An 18684-nucleotide genomic window follows, 5' to 3' on the forward strand; every position below is an offset into this window, starting at 1 on the left:
GGTTGGCGAGACCCCACTAAGAATAGTATTCGTGGAACACTGTGCACTTGCCACACTTGAGTCACAGGTTATCAAAATCTGAATTGAGTCTAGACCTGAGTCCGAATCTGAGTATGACTTTCGTATGTTCTTCTGTCTCTCAGAGTAGTGTCGCGGAGGCGGATTACCGCGGTTTTTATACCGATAATCGGAGGCAGAAGCTATCAAGGTGGGTAGAGAGATGGCCTTTGAGGAAGGGGTGAATTGGTCTTAGTGGAAAAAAGTCTCAGCCATTAGAAATTAAGGATGAAGTTAAAAGACATCATGGGAGGAGACGGTTAGTTTTTGGAGATATGAATATGGAAGGGCTAAAGGGTGGAGCGTGCGTGTCTCATAGTTTTAGGTGGATATGATATGATTGGCTGAATGGATTAGGCTGGAAAAATCAAAATGCCGTAAATCAAAGGCTGAGATCAGATTTTACGACTATCAGTGAAGTAAACTTTGTTGGTTAACTGATAGGGCACATATGGTTTTGGATTGGGAAGATGTAAGTTTCAAGTTTTAGAGCAGGAATGCTCTGAGTTGCTTTGTTTTACTGAAGGTTTGTTAGCGCGGGGTTTCAAATTTTTATAGCTAGGACGACGGACACACTTGGTGAACACTACCCAGATATAAACTTTAAACGAAGACGTAGATTTTTACAACAGGGCACTGTTTCCTGTTATGGAATTTTCCCGAATCGCCTTTCATTTGGCGCGACGGCTGTTCGCCAGATGGGTCTGTTTCCTAATTTATATTTATATATGTATATATTCCTATTATAGTTATATTAGGAGAATATAAATCCGCGAGAGGAAAAGACAATTTTGTTAGTTAAATCTGCAGGACGTAACACGCGAAGCGATTGGTTCTTTAATGTTTTTAATGCAATTGATATTACCTTTGCAGTAAACATCATGAGTCGTTTTATTACTTGCTATAGTGAAACACATTGACGTGCTGTTAAACGTATTTTTAGGTATTTAGCTGAAACAAGCGAACATGGAATATATTATAGGCGATTGAAAACCAATCCAGATTTACTTTGCTACTCTGATGCTGATTATGCTGGAGATACTGTTACAAGACGCTCCATTACAGGATACATTTTTCTTCTATCTAGTGGGCCTATTTCATGGTGCTTACAACGTCAAAAATCTGTTTCATTAAGTACTACCAAGGCCGAATATGTAGCGGCAAACATGGCAAGTAGAGAGTTAGTCTGGATTCGACAACTTTTAAGCGACATACACGATCCTTACACGAAAGCAACGGAATTAATGATTGACAATCAAAGCGCAATCAAGTTGGTCAGGAATCCTGAGTTTCATAAAAGATCGAAATATATCGAAATTCATTTTCATTTTATGAGAGAAAAGTTATTAGAAGATAATTTGTGTGTAAGATACGTTAAGTCTGAGTTTCAACATGCTGACTTTCTTACCAAAGCTTTACCAAAGGAGAGATTTGCCAATCATTTGAATGCACTTGGAATATGCAAATACCAATAATGAAGCACTCGAATAGTGGGAGTGTTGGAATTATTCAGCGTGCTTATTATTAGTTTATATTGTTGAATCGTTTCACACGTGATCGCAAAGTAACGCTATCTGTTATATAACTGGCTCCCTCTTTAGTAGGCTTCGAGAAATGCACGAAAAAGCGTAGTAGCGGGGACAATGGTCGAGTGGGTTCTATTCTGCTTAGAGACCGAGAGTTCATGCTGTAGCGAAGTCATCGATTGTACCATCTTTTCCTTTTTCTTTTATATGATTTGCGTATTCACGTTATATCTTAAGTACATTGTGAAGCTATCATTAAATATAGCTTATTAAATGTATTAACACAGTTACGTATTTCCCAGGTAGCAGACTGACGTCAAATGACGTACTAATGACGTCTTAATGTTAGCTAACGTCATTAAGACGTCATTAGTACGTCATTTGACGTCAGTCTGCTACCAGGGTTCCTTTCTTAACCTTGTTGTTTACAAAATAACGAGGTGTTCCAACAAAAAGTAATAGATAAAAGGACAAATATACTATATATTATAAAAGTACAGAAAAAATTTTATAATTGTGCTTGTAATGATATAACTTTATTACACATAAAAGTCTCAAATTCTTTTTTTCGTAAAAGTGTGCGTATATTGGGAAGTTTTTTTTAAGTTTGAAGTTCTAATTGTAACTTTACACAGTCTATTTAATAATATAATTCTAATAATTAACTTTGCTTTATTTTGGATGTAGTCCTAACGGATTACTCCAATTTTACATAACACTACTTGCTCGTGCTAGTTTCTTTCTCCTTCTCGACTCAATGTCGGAAAATAGCATTACTATATATATGGTTAGATTCGGTGTAAAATATCCTTTCGTTTGACAGAAACAAAATTTTGAGATTATAAAGAATGAGTAAATGTGAGGATATGTTTAAAATTTTAACATTAAAAAAATAACGTTGTTATAAAATATTTTTTAAACTATTTATAAAATATAAAATTTTATTAATTAAAAAAATTATATATAAAATTTTTATTTGGATAGCCTTTTTTCTATCTGTTATATTTTTAATATATGATCCGGAAGAAAAATACCAATTTTTTTCCAATAGGATATTTCACTTCTTAAAAAGCTAATTTACGTACATATAAAAAAGGTCGTATGTATAAAAGGAGGTACATATGAAAAAAGTCATGTCTTCTATATTTTTATCTAGATTATAACATATTTCAAGCTTATCAAAATTAGAGAGGGACAATTCCATGTGTTTTTTTGTAAGTTAAAAGTTACTTAAACTAACTCGACTAAAAGTTAAGTTAAAAAATTAAATTAATTTATTAAAGTTAAAAGTTAGTTATGCTATATTTTTTTTACATAATAAACTTTTTAATTGTATATTATATGTAGATATAATAAAAAGATAAATTTCAAATTTAGAGCCTGCACTCGATGTAAATGTGTTCATTTTGTTACAAGAAAATTTCAACAAATGTCAAATATAATAAGATGCCTAATTACATGAAAATCCGAACATTTTGTGAGCAATATGATTCACTTAATAATATCAATCTTAACAACATCGATCAGCAAAATGCCGTACGTTACTTGCTTTATATGTACGAGGATAGTCCCAGAAGTACCCGACCTGACATATAGATGGCAGTTGTTGTTTAAAAAGAATGACTATGGTAGAAAGTACCAACCTTATAAGGCTTAAGTTTGAAGTTTAACGACGCTACGTTGTTTAGTATTTGTTTGGCAGCCATCAATAGTGAACGCTCTCAGTGAATTTGTAAACATGGAAAAAATTGGTCATCGTTATGTGATACAATACTTTCATTTGGAAGGCTTCAGTCCAACCAACATCAAAGTGGAGCTAGATTCTACTTTGGAGGAGTCTGCTCCTTCGTTTACAACAGTAAAATATTGGGTGGCAGAGTTTAAACGAGGCCGTACGAGCTGCCAAGACGAACATCGCAGTGGTCGACCAAATGAGGTGACCACGCCAGAAATGGTGAAGAAAATCCATAAAATGGTATTGGATGACCGCCGACTGAAAGTACGCGAGTTAGCAGACATGGTAGGCATTTCAATAAGTGCTGTACATCGCATATTGACTGAAAATTTGGACATGAGAAAGCTGTGCGCAAGATGGGTGCCGCGATTACTCACAATGGAACAATAACAGCGTCGTGAGGATGTTTCAATCGAGTGTTTGGCGAAGTTTCACAGCAATAAAGCCGAGTTTTTGCGTCGATTCATAACCATGGATGAAACATGGGTTCATCACTTCACATCAGAGACGAAGAAACAGTCAAAACAATGGACTGAAGGGGGAGAATCGGCTCCAAAGAAGGCAAAGACAGTTCCATCTGCAGACAAGGTCATGGCGTCAGATTCTTGGGATGCGCGTGGGATAATTTTCATTGATTATCTTCAGAAAGGGAAAACAATCAACGGCGAATATTATGCGAACTTATTGCAGCGTTTGAGTGATGAAATCTAGAGAAAACGGCCGCATCTGGCGAAAAAGAAAGTTTTGTTTCATCAAGACAATGCACCAGTTCACATCCGTTATCGCGATGGCCAAAATCAATGAGTTAAAGTTCGAATTGCTTTCTCACGCACCCTATTCGCCAGAGTTAGCCCCCTCGGATTATTTTCTGTTTCCAAACTTGAAAAAATGGCTCGGTGGTAAAAGATTTGCCAACAATGAAGAGGTGGAGTCTGCGGTTGATGACTATTTTGAGGAGCTCGATGATTCCCACTATAAACCGGGTATCGAAGCTATTGAACATCGCGGAAAAGTGTATTGAGCTAAAAGGAGACTATGTAGAGGAATAAAGATATTTTTCCCAAATTTTTTGTGATTTCTTTATTAGGTCGGGTACTTCTGGGACTACCCTCGTAATATTTCGGAAAGTAACCATCTATAAAACAGTTCGCAATTTAATATTTCCAGATTATCAGAGACAAATTTATGGCCAAAGTTAATTCGATGCTCGTCTACCATTTATAAGTTCCTATAATTAATTCGTTTATATTCAAGAATTCGAGTTCTCAATAAACGATCTGTTTGGTCCGTGCAGCATTCTATTAGCATACTATACATTGTTAGAGTCTTTAATATATCTATTAATAAAAAGATATTTTACAAAAGTATTTTGATATCAAGTAGGACTTTATAAAAGAGATAATACATTCTGCCTTTTTTAATAATATATATTATTTAAAAAGTACAATTGTTACAATAGAGATATTAGAATGTTTAAAACTAAACACTCAATTAAGAACAATTAAAAAGAATGAAAGACAAATTGCTTGTGTGCAAGCAGAACAAATCAAACTTGTTCGCGCGGCAGCATGCGCTGGAGGTTCGATTCCTCCTTTCACGGCGTTCCGAGACATGATTTGGAAGTGTCGACGCTCATGCGGCGCGCACGCGGACGCCGCATATCAACACGAGACAATCACGCGTCGGTTCTAGTTTGTTTCTTAATTTCTCGTGTTGTTTTCCTTTTTTTTTGTTTTCGTTTTGTTTTCTTTATCTTTGTTCGAATTATCGTCTGCGTTTGAAGCGAAATATATATTCGAAGATTCATCGAGCTCGCCCTCTTTCTTTTTGTACCGTTTTTTTACCATCGCCGACTTACGCTAATTTCAGCGACACGTGAGCGCGCGCCAGCTCGGTAAGCACCGACTTTTTCTGCGAATTGCGCCCCGAATCTTCGTCAGTAGAAGGACCATCGGTCCTTACAAGCGCGAGCCTGATCCAAACCGCGACAAAGTAAACGATCCCGCCGGACGGACTCTGCGATTGGAAATTCCGTCAAGCTGAATCCGCCCAACTACCGACATTCATTTTATAATAATATAACGAGTGGTCGGTTATAATAAAGATATCCGCACCATGAGAAGTGGTTGACTCGTTGCTCCTCACCGCTTGATGAAGCAAGCGATTTTCTTTCGATCCCTTGCGCCTCTCGCGAGGCGAATCCAGCAATCGCGCGTCGCTGGAACCGGCGTTCGCGCATCTCAGCAGGTCGGAGACGCGACGTCCGTGATAAGCGCGAACAAAACTGAACAGGAAAATCCTGTATCATTTTAGGAATTATAGAATATTAGGAATTATAGTTATTAAGAAATTAATTAAACAATGTTAGGGAATGAGTATGCGGTAAGCGGAGGGAAGAGCTCTGCAGATAAGATGTCATCCAAAGAGGCTCCAATTTGTTGATGAACTATTAGCAACAGTAAGTGGTGTATGATACTAATTGCATAATTCCAATGTCTATCATCATGCACCGTATTTGCCTTTGCTAGATCACCAACGAACTCGAGTCATTTTGAATGAGACTTTATAAAGATTATCCCGCCGCATTATGCGTACATATCCACTAATACTGTTTAATTAATTTTTTAATAACTATTATGAAATTTACAAAATGGTAGTTTTCCGTTTAATTTGATCTACTCCACCGTACATGTGCGTTCTTTTTTCTTTTCTCTCTCCCGCTCCCGCTGTCTCTCCCCCTCCATCCTGTTCTTCCCCCTCCCCACATCTCCCCTTCCCCTCTCCCTTTCCCTCTCCCCCTCTCTCTCCCTTTCCTCCTCTCTCTCTCTCCCTTTCCCTCTTCCTCTCTCTCTTTCTCTTTCTTGTTTTTTACGCACATTGCGATCAACTATTTTCATAGGACTTTAATATTGGTGAATTATTTTAATTTGTGACTTGAAGAAAATTAATAAGTAAATGTTAATATATTTAAAAAAATTATTGGTTGAAAACTTTAAGTTAAAAGTTGGCATGTTTGAAGTTAACTAACAAGGAGATGCCACGAACTGCTAACTCTACTTTTGAATGAGCTATAGTGCATTCGAAAGGAGAGGTCGAGAGTATAAACCGTGTCAGAGCTTTTGGGTGTATGGGTTTTAGTTTCAGAGAAAATTTATTGTAAAATGATGTATTTTTCAGCTGTACGGTAAGTACAATGGATAGCCATAATTTTGCATGAAGCGCGCTGGCTATGCAGGTTAGGCGTGCGGCTACTATTTTGCGTCCGTGCGAGCAGAGTTCAATTCCCCATAGTGACAATTTTTTTTTGTTTTTTTTAGAATAAATGATTGTTTATGAATTAATTGTAAATTTATTTATTTATTATTCGTTATAGTAAGAGAACGTATACATAATGAAAAATATCAATAAATTTTGTGTTTTTATTGTACTGTGTCTTTATTCATTATAAAATTCCGACATCACTGTACAATGTTGCGGGTGATAATTTATATAAAAACATTCGAAGCATAAATGGATCGCACACCATGAACATTTTATAAACGAAAACTGCATATTGCAGATACATTTTTTCTTATGTACATCCGGTGGAAAACACAATTGATTAACATTATAAAATATGTCACGTTTATCTGCTAATTTTGACGCGTACCAAGCGAATTCAATCATTTTTACATATCGCGGAGCACATAATAAATAATGAGTTAATGATTGAATTCGAATTGCATCATATAACGGACTTTTTAAGAAGTTTCTAGTATTTGTCTGTGGCACATGCGCACAGGCAACAACCGTTAGGACCGTGACCCTAAAGTCAGTTGGATTTCCCTCACTGTTCTCACGTGTGTCGATCAGTAAGCAAGTCTGCGAGCATCCTTTGTGTTAAATTGATTTTATATAATAAAAATGGATTTTTATAGGCAAGTGAAAATTATTATAAAACGTATTCAAAATTGTCCGGATATTATGGTTAGCGAAGAAAAGAAAGAATTAAATTCGCGATATGATGCAATTCGAATTCAATCATTAACTCATTATTTATTATGTGCTCCGCGATATATAAAAACAATTGAATTCGCTTGGTACGCGTCAAAATTAGCAGATAAACGTGACATATTTTATAATGTTAATCAATTGTGTTTTCCACCGGATGTACATAAAAAAAAATGTATCTGCAATACACAGTTTTCGTTTATAAAATGTTCATGGTGTGCGATCCATTTATGCTTCGAATGTTTTTATATAAATTATCACCCGCAACATTGTACAGTGATGTTGGAATTTTATAATGAATAAAGACACAGTACAATAAAAACACAAAATTTATTGATATTTTTCATTATGTATACGTTCTCTTACTATAACGAATAATAAATAAATAAATTTACAATTAATTCATAAACAATCATTTATTCTAAAAAAAAACAAAAAAAAATTGTCACTACGGGGAATTGAACTCTGCTCGCACGGATGCAAAGTAGTAGCTGCACGCCTAACCTGCACAGCCAGCACGCTCCATGCAAAATTATGGCTATCCATTGTACTTACCGTACAGCTGAAAAATATATCATTTTACAATAAATTTTCCCCGAAACTAAAACCCATACACCCAAAAGCTCTGACACAGTTTATACTCTCGACCTCCCCTTTCGAATGCACTATAGCTCATTCAAAAGTAGAGTTAGCAGTTCGTGGCATCTCCTTGTAAGTCAAGTTAAAAGTTACTAACTTTTTAATTTAATTTTTAATTACTTATTACTCAATCCTTATAATTCAACGTATCTTAATTAAATTATTAAGATCATGTCTAGTATAATATAATATATTTATTGTATGTATTTATGTGTTTGTGTATACTTCAATTTTAATATTTTAATTTATGATTAACTTAACTTCTTGAGCTTGAACGAAACGTTTTAATACATTTTTATTTTCAAATCAATGATCTTTTGTACAATTATTACAATTTATAATTTTGATTTTATCTTCATTATACAATAAATTTTCTTTAATTTACTTCAAGAACTTTTTAAATTAGTAGGTTTTTATTTTTATCTTTCTATTCTATATAATACATATCGCAAATATGTCAATATATCGATAATAAATATTTATTGTTTTATGCATCTGATTTACTCGTGAACATTAATTTACGTTTTATTAATTGCGATTACTTAGGGTCCAGCAAAATATTACCAGTAAGCCAAAGGCGTCAAACATCAATAGATCTGAAAGTTACAAGGAGCGGATACATCATAAGGTAATTATATTTATATCCATTATTTATAAACATTTCATTATGTAAAAACAAAATAAATATTAAAGGATTTAATTAATATTAAATAAATATTAAAGGATTTGTTTAGGAAACAAATCTTTATGAAAGGAGATTTATGTCTATGAAAAATCCTTAATAATTTTGATCTTAATAATTTTGATCTAAAACAGAGTAATAATAATAATTTATGTAAATTCTTGAACTTCATTCATGTAATTATTTTATATCAAGACTTGAAAGTATTTAAAAGGTGATGAAACTAAACCATAAAATCAATTTTATTAAAATTATTTTATTAAAATTTTATTAAAATTTATAGATACAAAAAAAATATTGCAACAAAAACAGTGAAAATGGAATATACGAGTTTAAAAACAGGTTTTAAAACATTTTACTTGTTATAAATTTTTTATAACGTTTATAAAAATAATTATCCGTAGACGTGTCACTTCTATTAAACTTGTCCATGTTATTTACATTTTGTCATGCCACCTTATATCGATTTTATTTTAGTTACATGAATTTTAATTATATGAATAACGGCTAAAAACATCAACGTTAATTATATTACGTAACATTATTAATTACAATTGGAGATGTCTCTAATTCATGTTATATTTATGAAATTTCTTTATTAATAACTTTTTAATAAACAATGAGCTGCGACACTAAAATCTCTTGAAAATTATTCAGGATTATGATCTTTACAATATATCAGGTGTACCAAAAAGAAATCCATTATTTTTGCATGAAATTGAAAGCTTTAATTATCATAGTTAGAATGATCCGATTTAGGTCAAATATGGGCCGTTTTGTTCGATAACTTGTTGCCATTTTGAAAGTAATTTCATTATGCCTCTCTCATAGAAGCCTTCGTCCCTATTGGCAAAAAATTGAGACAGTCGATTTTCACAAGCCTCTCTTGAAGCGAATTTTTCACCAGCAAAATTGTTCGCCATGGACAGGAACAGATGGTAATCACTTGGTGCCAGGTCCGGACTATAAGGTGGATGCATAAGAACCTCCCAACCAAGCTCCCGGAGCTTCTGGCGAGTCACTATCGATATGTGTGGCCTGGCGTTGTCCTGATGGAACACAATTCCTCTCCTATTGGCCAAAGCTGGCCTCTTCTGGGCGATTGCTTCCTTCAGACGGTCCAATTGTTGACAGTACAGTTCCGAGTTAAGAATTTTGCCGTAGGGGAGCAGCTCATAGTAGATAATTCCCTGCCAATCCCACTAAACACACAGCAAAACCTTCCTGGCCGTCAATCCTGGCTTGGCCACCGTTTCCGCCGGCTCACCGCGATTCGACCACGACCGTTTTCGCTTGACGTTGTCGTAAGTGATCCACTTTTCATCACCAGTGACCAACCGCTTCAGAAATGGGTTGATTTTGTTGCGATTCAGCAGCGATTCGCAGATGGAAATTCGGTCCGTAAGGTTTTTTTTCGTTAACTCGTGTGGCACCCATACATCGAGCTTCTTTTTGTATCCAGCCTTATTCAAATGGTTCCAAACGGTTTTTTGTGCAATCTTTAGCTCTTGGGCAATCGAAATAGTTTAGCTTACATGACGGTCGGACTCGACAATGTCCATGATTTTATCGATATTTTCGACAATTGGCCTTCCAGTGCGTGGTGCATCTGTGATATCGAAATTACCGGAACGGAATCGACGAAACCAAAATTGCGCGTGATTGGCTGTTACAGTATCAGGACCATAAACACTATTCACATTTTCAGCCGCCTGGCTTGCGTTTTCGCCTTTATCGAAGAAAAACTGTAAAATATAGCGTATTTTCTCTTTGCTAGTATCCATCTTTGACACGCGCTCAAACAAAACTGAGTCAACTAATCACTAAACTGTCAGAAAAGTTTTTTTGGTACGAAATCTCATCTTTTTAACGCCATCTAGTGGAACCCGATCGGACTTATACAACGCGAGATACAGATAACTAAAGCCATCTATTGGAAAAATAATGGATTTCTTTTTACTACACCTGATACGTCAAGATCAAAATTATTAAGGATTTTTCATAGACATATATCTCCATAAACATTTGTTTTCTAAACAAATCCTTTAATATTTATTTAATATTAATTAAATCCTTTAATATTTATTTTGTTTAAATCAAATTATAATACCTACACACAACCAAACTGTTTGATCACATTTTTTATCTTGTAGCGACAGTTGAGGGAAAAAAGGAAGACCAGTGATCCCAATCTCTCCAAAACAAAGTGAGTTGCACAATATTTTATATTTAATATTTAAATATAATAAATATTTAGGCTTATATTGTGAACATTCTTTTATTGTTAAAAATGACTATAAAAGTGGCTTATAAGCTTTTTGATTGGTTACAAGCTACTTTTAGAGTCACTTTTAATGATGAAAGAGAGTTTAGAATATGGACCATAATTTTCTTCTAAAGAAAATCTGAAAACTCGGATTTTCGCATATATCGACGAAAATTATTTTCACAATGTTAATTATCTATCTCCTTGACGCGTTGCGGCTTACTTCATTGCAAAGATTATGCATAAACGAATTTAACAGATCGCAGTTTAACGATTTCTGGAGATTATGTGTTTTGACAGCTTGTAATATAAGGATGTAAATATATTAGGAGTACAAATAAGTTTCCGCCGTTAGACAAAAAATGGCCCCACCAGAAGGTTATGTTGAAATTGTCAGATGTAAAACGTAATATCGTAAGTTTGGACATTTGGTAACAACATAACCTTGAAGTATTAGTGACTCAGCATCACATAATTTTTTTCATGCGAAAATGTCAAGTTTTATGCCGAATAAGCGTCATTTGCGGGAACTTTTGATTTACTTCTTTAATTTGAAGAAATCTGCAGCTGAGACGCACCGATTGCTTGTAGAAGCATATAGTGAGACTGCTTTAAGTGAGAGAAGTTGTCGTGAGTGGTTTCAAAAGTTTAAAAACGGTGAGTTTGACGTGGAAGACAAAGAACGTAGTGGAAGGCCGAAAGTGTACAAAGACACGGAATTGGGAGCATTATTGGAGGAAGATTTGTGCCAAACGCAAGAAGAACTTGCACTTACATTAGAAGTGAGTCAGCAAGCAATTTCACATCGTTTAAAATCGTTGGGAATGATTCAAAAACAAGGAAATTAGGTTCCATATGAACTGAAGCCGAGAGACGTTGAACGCCGATTTTGCACGTGTGAAATGCTGCTTGCCAGGCATAGAAGAAAGGGTTTTTTGCATCGTATAGTCACTGGTGATGAAAAATGGATCCACTACGATAACCCAAAGAAGAGAAAATCATGGGGATTTCCTGGCCATGTTTCAACATCGACAGCCAAACCGAATATTCATGGAGAAAAACTCATGCTGTGTATTTGATGGGATCAGCTTGTTGTCGTGTATTATGAGTTGCTCAAACCGAGCGAAACTATTACTGGAGTTCTCTACCGAACACAATTAATGAGATTGAGCCGAGCACTCAAGGAAAAACGCGCCCATTACTACTCCTGACACGACAAAATTATTCTCCTACATGACAACGCTTGGCCACATGTTGCAAAACCGGTCAAAACCTATTTAGAAACACTTAATTGGGAAGTCCTACCCCACCCGCCATATTCACCAGACACTGCCCCTTCCGATTATCACTTGTTCCGGTCGATGGCACATGGCCTGTCTAAGCAGCGCTTTACATCATATGAAGATACTAAAAATTGGGTCGATTCGTGGATAGCCTCAAAAGATGAAGAGTTCTTCCAACGTGGTATCCGAATGCTGCCAGAAAGATGGGAAAAAGTAGTGGCTAATGATGGACAATACTTTGAATAAAACGTAATGTACCGTTCTTTCATAATAAATTCCTAATTTTTTATAGAAAACGGCGGAAACTTATTTGTACTCCTAATAAATAAGTAATAATTTAGGCGTTTCTTATATTACGAGTCTGTTATCAAGAATTTCACCCATTTTCGACTAAACATATACATCATCTGATAATCTCCATCTCATTTTCCTCTTTCTCCGTGTCAAGTCATCATCAATCCTTATTCCCTTCTTCCTTAATTCTCTTTTTCTTATCATTATCTCCTTCTTCCCTTCCACTTTGCTTACTTTCACAATCCTCCTCCCCTCTTCTGTCCCTTTCTCCCTTCCTATCTTTCTCACTTCCTCGATTTCTGTTACTATTCCCATTTCCTTAAACATCTCCCTTATCTTCTCCCTTGCCTCAATCTCCCCTTCCCTCATTCCCCCTACTATCACATTCTTTCTTCTTTCCTCTCTTTCTCTCATTTCTAACTTCCTCTCAACTCCTCTCATTCTTTCCCTCATGTCTTTGTTATTTCTCTCCCCTATCTCCTCCCCCCTCTTTTCCCTCATCTCTTCCAATCTCTCTATTCTTCCCCTCATTCCCTCTCTCTCTCTTTCCTCCATTCACTCTCCCTTTCTTCCATTTGTTTCCTAAGTTCCTCCAATTCCTTTTTCATTTCCTTCCCTTGCTTTCTTACCTCCTCCTTCAGTGCTTCTTTCATTTCCTGCAATTCTTCTTTCATCTCCTTCTTTCAGTCCTCCATCATTCTATATCCCCATTGCTTTTCCTCCCCCCACTCTGTCCCTCCTCCCTCTGTGGTGATCTCTGTAGTCTTCTCCCCTTTTTAAATGCAAACTTTTCTCCTCCATCCTCCCTTTCTCCCCTTTCGTCCTCCTTTGTTGCTTCCATCCTATCCCTTTTCCTCTTCGCTATTTCATCCAACAAGCTTCCCTCACTTCCCCTCCTCTCCCTGTCTATCACTACTCCTATGCCTTCCTTCACTATCAATTTCTCATATCTTTCCGCCATATTCTGCCCTTTCCCTTGACCACCTTCCTCTCTTCACTTTCCTCCTTTCCTCCCTGCCTTCCTTCCAGTATTCAAACGTTCCCCTAGTTATTCCCTGCACTTTCCTATCCTGCTTACCACTCTCGTCTAGTTCTATCCTCCCTAGTTCTTTTCCCCTACTTTCTATTCTCCTTACAGTTTCCTCTTTTACGTTTTCCCACTCTCCGGTCTTACGTACGCCCCGTCTTTCTTTCCACCCTAACCTCTCTCTCACTTCTTCCACCGCTCCCTCCTCTCCCGTCTTTCCCTTCGCTCCACCTATACTCCTCCACCTGCTTCACTTCCCTCTCCCTCCTCTCCCCTCTCCACCGTCCTTCTACCACTCTCTCTTTTCCCTTTCACAGTCACTCTTCTACACTCCTTCTTTCTCACATTAACTCTCACTCGCTCCGGAAACGGAAGTCCTATCTGCAATTATGTCTATTTGCATTTCTAGTCAACTCAAATGTTGTCTCATCGAAAAAACAGTATTATCAAGGATTAAAGGATCATCAGTAATCATTTCCATCATAAGGTCGCAAAACTCCAGGCGTCTATCCAAATCATCTTCAGATAATTCTTGGACTAAATGAAGTTTGTACGGATGCCATTTATTTATTTTTTTTGAGGATCTTGTAAACAGATGCAGTTCCAATTTCGTGTTGTGCAACACGATTTATACAAAGTATGGGGATCTTCGATAAAAGACTGTAAAACATCCAATGCTTTATTATCATTCGTTGCTGTAGCAGGTCTACTAGATTTGGGATGATTTCTAATACTACTATTTTCCTCAAAATGTTGGGTAGTATGCACTGCAGTAATCTTTGAGATTTTATTATTTTTATTCCGGAAAATTTCATTGAATAGTCGCATGACTTGTTTAAAACCTCTTTGTTGATCACCCCATCCTCTCATCATCAATAGAGATATTCGCTCGCGTTCAGAAAGCTCAGCCATTTTAAATTAGAAAGAGGGAAAAATTTTCAAGTAGATACGAAGTGAATCGTCCGAATAATAAAAAAATATTTTCCATGCCAATCGAAAAGAAACTACAGGTATCTAGAACAATCAATTGAAGTACAGTATAATGGAATTCAACTTTTTTCGTTGGTCCTCTATAAAGACTTTTCTAATTTCTGTCAATTACTAGGTGCGCAACTAAGTTTCCGGGTTTTTCTGATCAATGAAAAATGGAAAATTTCAAGAGAAATACAAAAAATGGTTTATTCAAAGTATCGTCCCTCGCTAGCTACACATTTTTGCCATCTCTCTGGCAATATATGAATACCGCGACGATAAAACGACGCGTCTTTGGACCGAAACCATTCATCCAACCAATTTTGCACTTCTTCGAAATTGGCCAAGTATTGTCCAGCCAAGCCATGCGCCATCGACCGGAACAAGTGATAATCGGAAGGGGCCAGGTCTGGCGAATACGGCGGGTGCGGTAGCAGATCCCATTTCAGCGTTTTGATAGTGTCCTGGACGATGGAATTGCGATGACACGGAGCGTTGTCGTGCTGCAGTATCATTCGTTCGTGTCTCGTGTCCCATTCTGGCCGTTTTTCGAGCAATGCATGGTTCAAATTGATCAGTTGTCGGTAGCGATGCCCATTGACAGTTTCGCCTGGTTTCAGCATCTCATAGTATACGATTCCTTTCTGGTCCCACCAAACGCAGAGCATTGTCTTCTTTCCGAAGCGATTTGGCCGTGCCGTCGATGTTGATGCTTCGCCAGGTGAAAGCCACGATTTTTTGCGTTTGGGATTCTCGAAATATATCCACTTCTCATCGCCGGTAACAATTCGATGCAGAAACTCTTTTTCATGCCGCAAAAGCAAAATTTTGGAAGTGGCTCTTCGATTTTCCATCTGTCTCTCAGTCAACTCATGCGGCACCCATTTTCCTTCCTCTTGAATTTTTCCCATGGCATGTAAACGTTTGGAAATACCTTGGCGAGTCATGTTTAATGCCTCCGCAAGTTGATCTTGTGTTTGCGTATCATCTTCATCCAATAACGCTTGCAGATCGGCGTCCTCAATTGTTTTTGGTCTTCCGGAGCGCTCCTTGTCCTCAGTGTCGAAATCGCCACTTCTGGAGGGTTTAAACCAATCTTCACAGGTAGTTTTCGATGGTGCATGTTCGCCGTAGGCCTCCTCAAGCAAACGACATGTTTCAGTTGTACTTTTTTTCAAGTTAAAGCAGAAAAGCAAAGCTTCCCGCAAATGCTGTTTATTTGGCACAAAACTCGACATCTTCGTTGTTAGAAAAAAATATTTTTGCGTTACGATATGTATTGGTATTACGACTGGTTATTGTTAACAGATATCCTTTAACAGAAGCTATAAAAAAACAACTTCAGACATGTCGACTACATATGTCGTTAGCGCCATCCATGTGTGAAACCCGGAAACTTACAAGGGACATTCGGCAACGCGGAAATTCAAAAAAATCTGAAACTCTGCATAATTGTAGAGCAGATATACTTAATAACAAAACAATTTTTCGTTGGTGCCCAAAAACGGTTTTAAGGGTGGAAACAACCCCTTGAACAAAGTTGATTTTTGTCTTTCTAAGCGAATATTATCGAAACTATTAAAGATATGAAAAAATGTTTTAGACAAAAGTTTTATGGTTTTAAAAGTACTTTATTATGCTATATTTAGATTTTTTAAAAATGTAAAATTGTGTATAAAATACCCCCCCTCCTTCTCTTTTTTCAAATTGTTAAAATCAATTGTCCAACTAAAATAAAGCTTATTTTATGACAAATTCAACCATATATAATAACATTATGTTTGGAAAAGGCAATATTGAAAAAAAAATTAAAAATGCTCTTATATATATGCTACGCGTACCAAACTTATGGGTTCGCTGCTTGACGATGGCATTTCTTTCTCCCTCATAATTACTGATTGTAAAAGGTAAGGAAGGAATAAAAACAGGTAATCTAAGAAAAGAATAAAGTTGATGTTAAGAAGTAAGTTGAAGAAGAACAGCATGATAAGGAGGACGCAGAGAGAGTGTATATAACCCTAATATAGATAATCTTTTAAATTCAATTGTAAAGAACAAATAAGGAAATGAATGATATGAAGAAAAAAGGAGAACACACACGGATTTAATAATGAAAAATATAATTTATAAATTTATTCAGTGTACATTTGTGTGTATGTGTTTTGTTTCATTCAGTATATAGGTTTTATTAATTAAGTAGTCGATATAGATATTCGAGTGAAAGATATCTTATATTTTGGTATGGATTATAATATATACAAATTTTACAGGAATTGAGGACAGTAAAATATTATTTATTCTATATAATTATTACAATAATGATATTGCTCAAAGAAATGTTCAAAACAAAAATATTGCTTGCACCATGCACAACGTATAAAAGCCATTTTACCACAAATGCTACATTTTGGTATACGTTTTTTTCTTCTTTAAAATAACAATAATCGATTGGATTATGAAATTTTTCAGGCCGTGTTGATAAATAACCACTTTTATACCAGCTATATCTAAATAAATTTCGAAATCTTGGAGAAGACAGTTGATTGTGTGTTAAAGATTGCAATTTTATTATGTTATTACGTAAATGTAAATTTATGTCATAATTATTTATAATAACACTATCAGAAAAGCTTCGAACAAAATTTTTCCAGATTCTGAAACCAAAAACATCTAATGGCTGTATAAAAGCAGTTGTTTTTTTTGGTATTGTTAGAATATTTACATGTTTGTCTTTTGGTACAAGTTCTTCCAATTGGTTCGGGCAATGTCCTGTCCATGAATCAAGCAGTAGTATACTTTTCTCTCCAGTGTTTGGTAGATACACTTCTTGGAACCAATTTTTGAAATGTTCAGTTGTCAATTTCCCTGATTTTGAAGCCGCAATGTAAATATTCACTGGTCTAAAAAGAGTTTGTTCTACTTGTGGTCCAAAAACACCAGTAGATTCTTTTAATACTATATACAAAGGCGAAAGGAGATGTCCATCTGCAGATATAATAGGCATAATGGTGTAGCTATGAGTCATAGCAGATAAAGATTGGATAGTAGCTCCAACTGTCTTCACTCCTACATTAGCTAATGTTCTTCCTGCATGTATTTCTAAATTAAAGCCACTTTCGTCCGCATTATAAGTTGATTCAGCACCGATTACATTAATATGTGGCTTTACTGTATTTACAAATTCCTCAGCGTTTTGACGTATAGTTAGATCAGTTAAATGAGAAGACCGCGTTTTAAATGCAGTTATTTTACGTGATGTAATACGATGTGCCTTTTTAAAATTCCATATCCACCAATTTCCTGCTTTAAATGAAGAAAAATCCACTTGTTCCTTTGCTTCTAGTGCCCATTTTCGCAGATTTATATCATGAATAATAAGTCCTCTATTAACAGCTTCTTGGAATTTTATAAGAACATATTCAGCAATAACTACAAGTTTGTCTGTATTTGAACCCCCACGCATTACATGTTCTTGCCATCTGTGCAATTGTTGAATAGATTTTACCTAGAAGAAAACAAATCTCAATATTAAACAATTCGAATTCAAAAATAAAAGAAGTTATATACGAATTAAATGTTCACGAAACATCAAATTGTAAAACTTGAAATAAAAAACAACGCGACTCTAACTATATAATTTACAGCTTTGGTCATAAGTATAAAGCATCTCTAACTCATTGTATTTTCCTAGAAATCAATGCATATACTCATAGTAAATATATAATCTCTTTACAATAAATATTATATTAATATTTTATAATATAATGTGTATATTATATTTATGTATATTATATTTATATTATAATTTATATTATATTAATATTATATTATATTATATTACAATAAATATTGTAAAATAAATATTATTTTCCACATATTCTTATATTATATTTTTTTATTATATTATTTTTCCATATACTCGTATACTATATTATGTTCTCCATATATTCATATAGTATGTTTTTGTTACACAATTTAAATAAATTTTTTGGAATGCTTTATACTTATAGTCAAAGCTGTATGTACAATGACCGACAATGATGCGTTCCACGAGAGGGGAAATAGAGTTCTCTCTGTCGCGGAACGAATCACTGCCGGTCACTGTACACCGTAAAAGCCTCAAGTATTTTACTATATATTATTCTTCTTATTTTTTAATTAAACTTTACTTTTCTAAAACGATGTTGTACAGAAGTAAGAGACAAATGTCCTA

The 18684-nt window shown here is 35.4% G+C and overlaps 1 protein-coding gene across 3 annotated transcripts in view; it reads left to right on the forward strand.

Moving 5' to 3' along the window:
• Positions 1 to 10864, forward strand: part of RhoGEF2 (Rho guanine nucleotide exchange factor 2) — a 216922-nt gene extending 206058 nt beyond the window's left edge. For all 3 annotated transcript variants that reach the window (XM_025305988.1, XM_025305990.1, XM_025305989.1), the window contains 2 exons: positions 8494 to 8575; positions 10783 to 10864. In XM_025305988.1, coding sequence (XP_025161773.1) covers positions 8494 to 8575; positions 10783 to 10839 — 139 coding nt within the window. In that variant the 3' untranslated portion in view covers positions 10840 to 10864. The remainder of the gene's footprint in view (positions 1 to 8493; positions 8576 to 10782) is intronic.
• Positions 10865 to 18684: the final 7820 nt, after the last annotated feature.

This window comes from Harpegnathos saltator, unplaced genomic scaffold, assembly GCF_003227715.2.
Source record: "Harpegnathos saltator strain DR-91 unplaced genomic scaffold, Hsal_v8.6 scaffold744, whole genome shotgun sequence".
Lineage (NCBI taxonomy): Eukaryota > Metazoa > Arthropoda > Insecta > Hymenoptera > Formicidae > Harpegnathos > Harpegnathos saltator.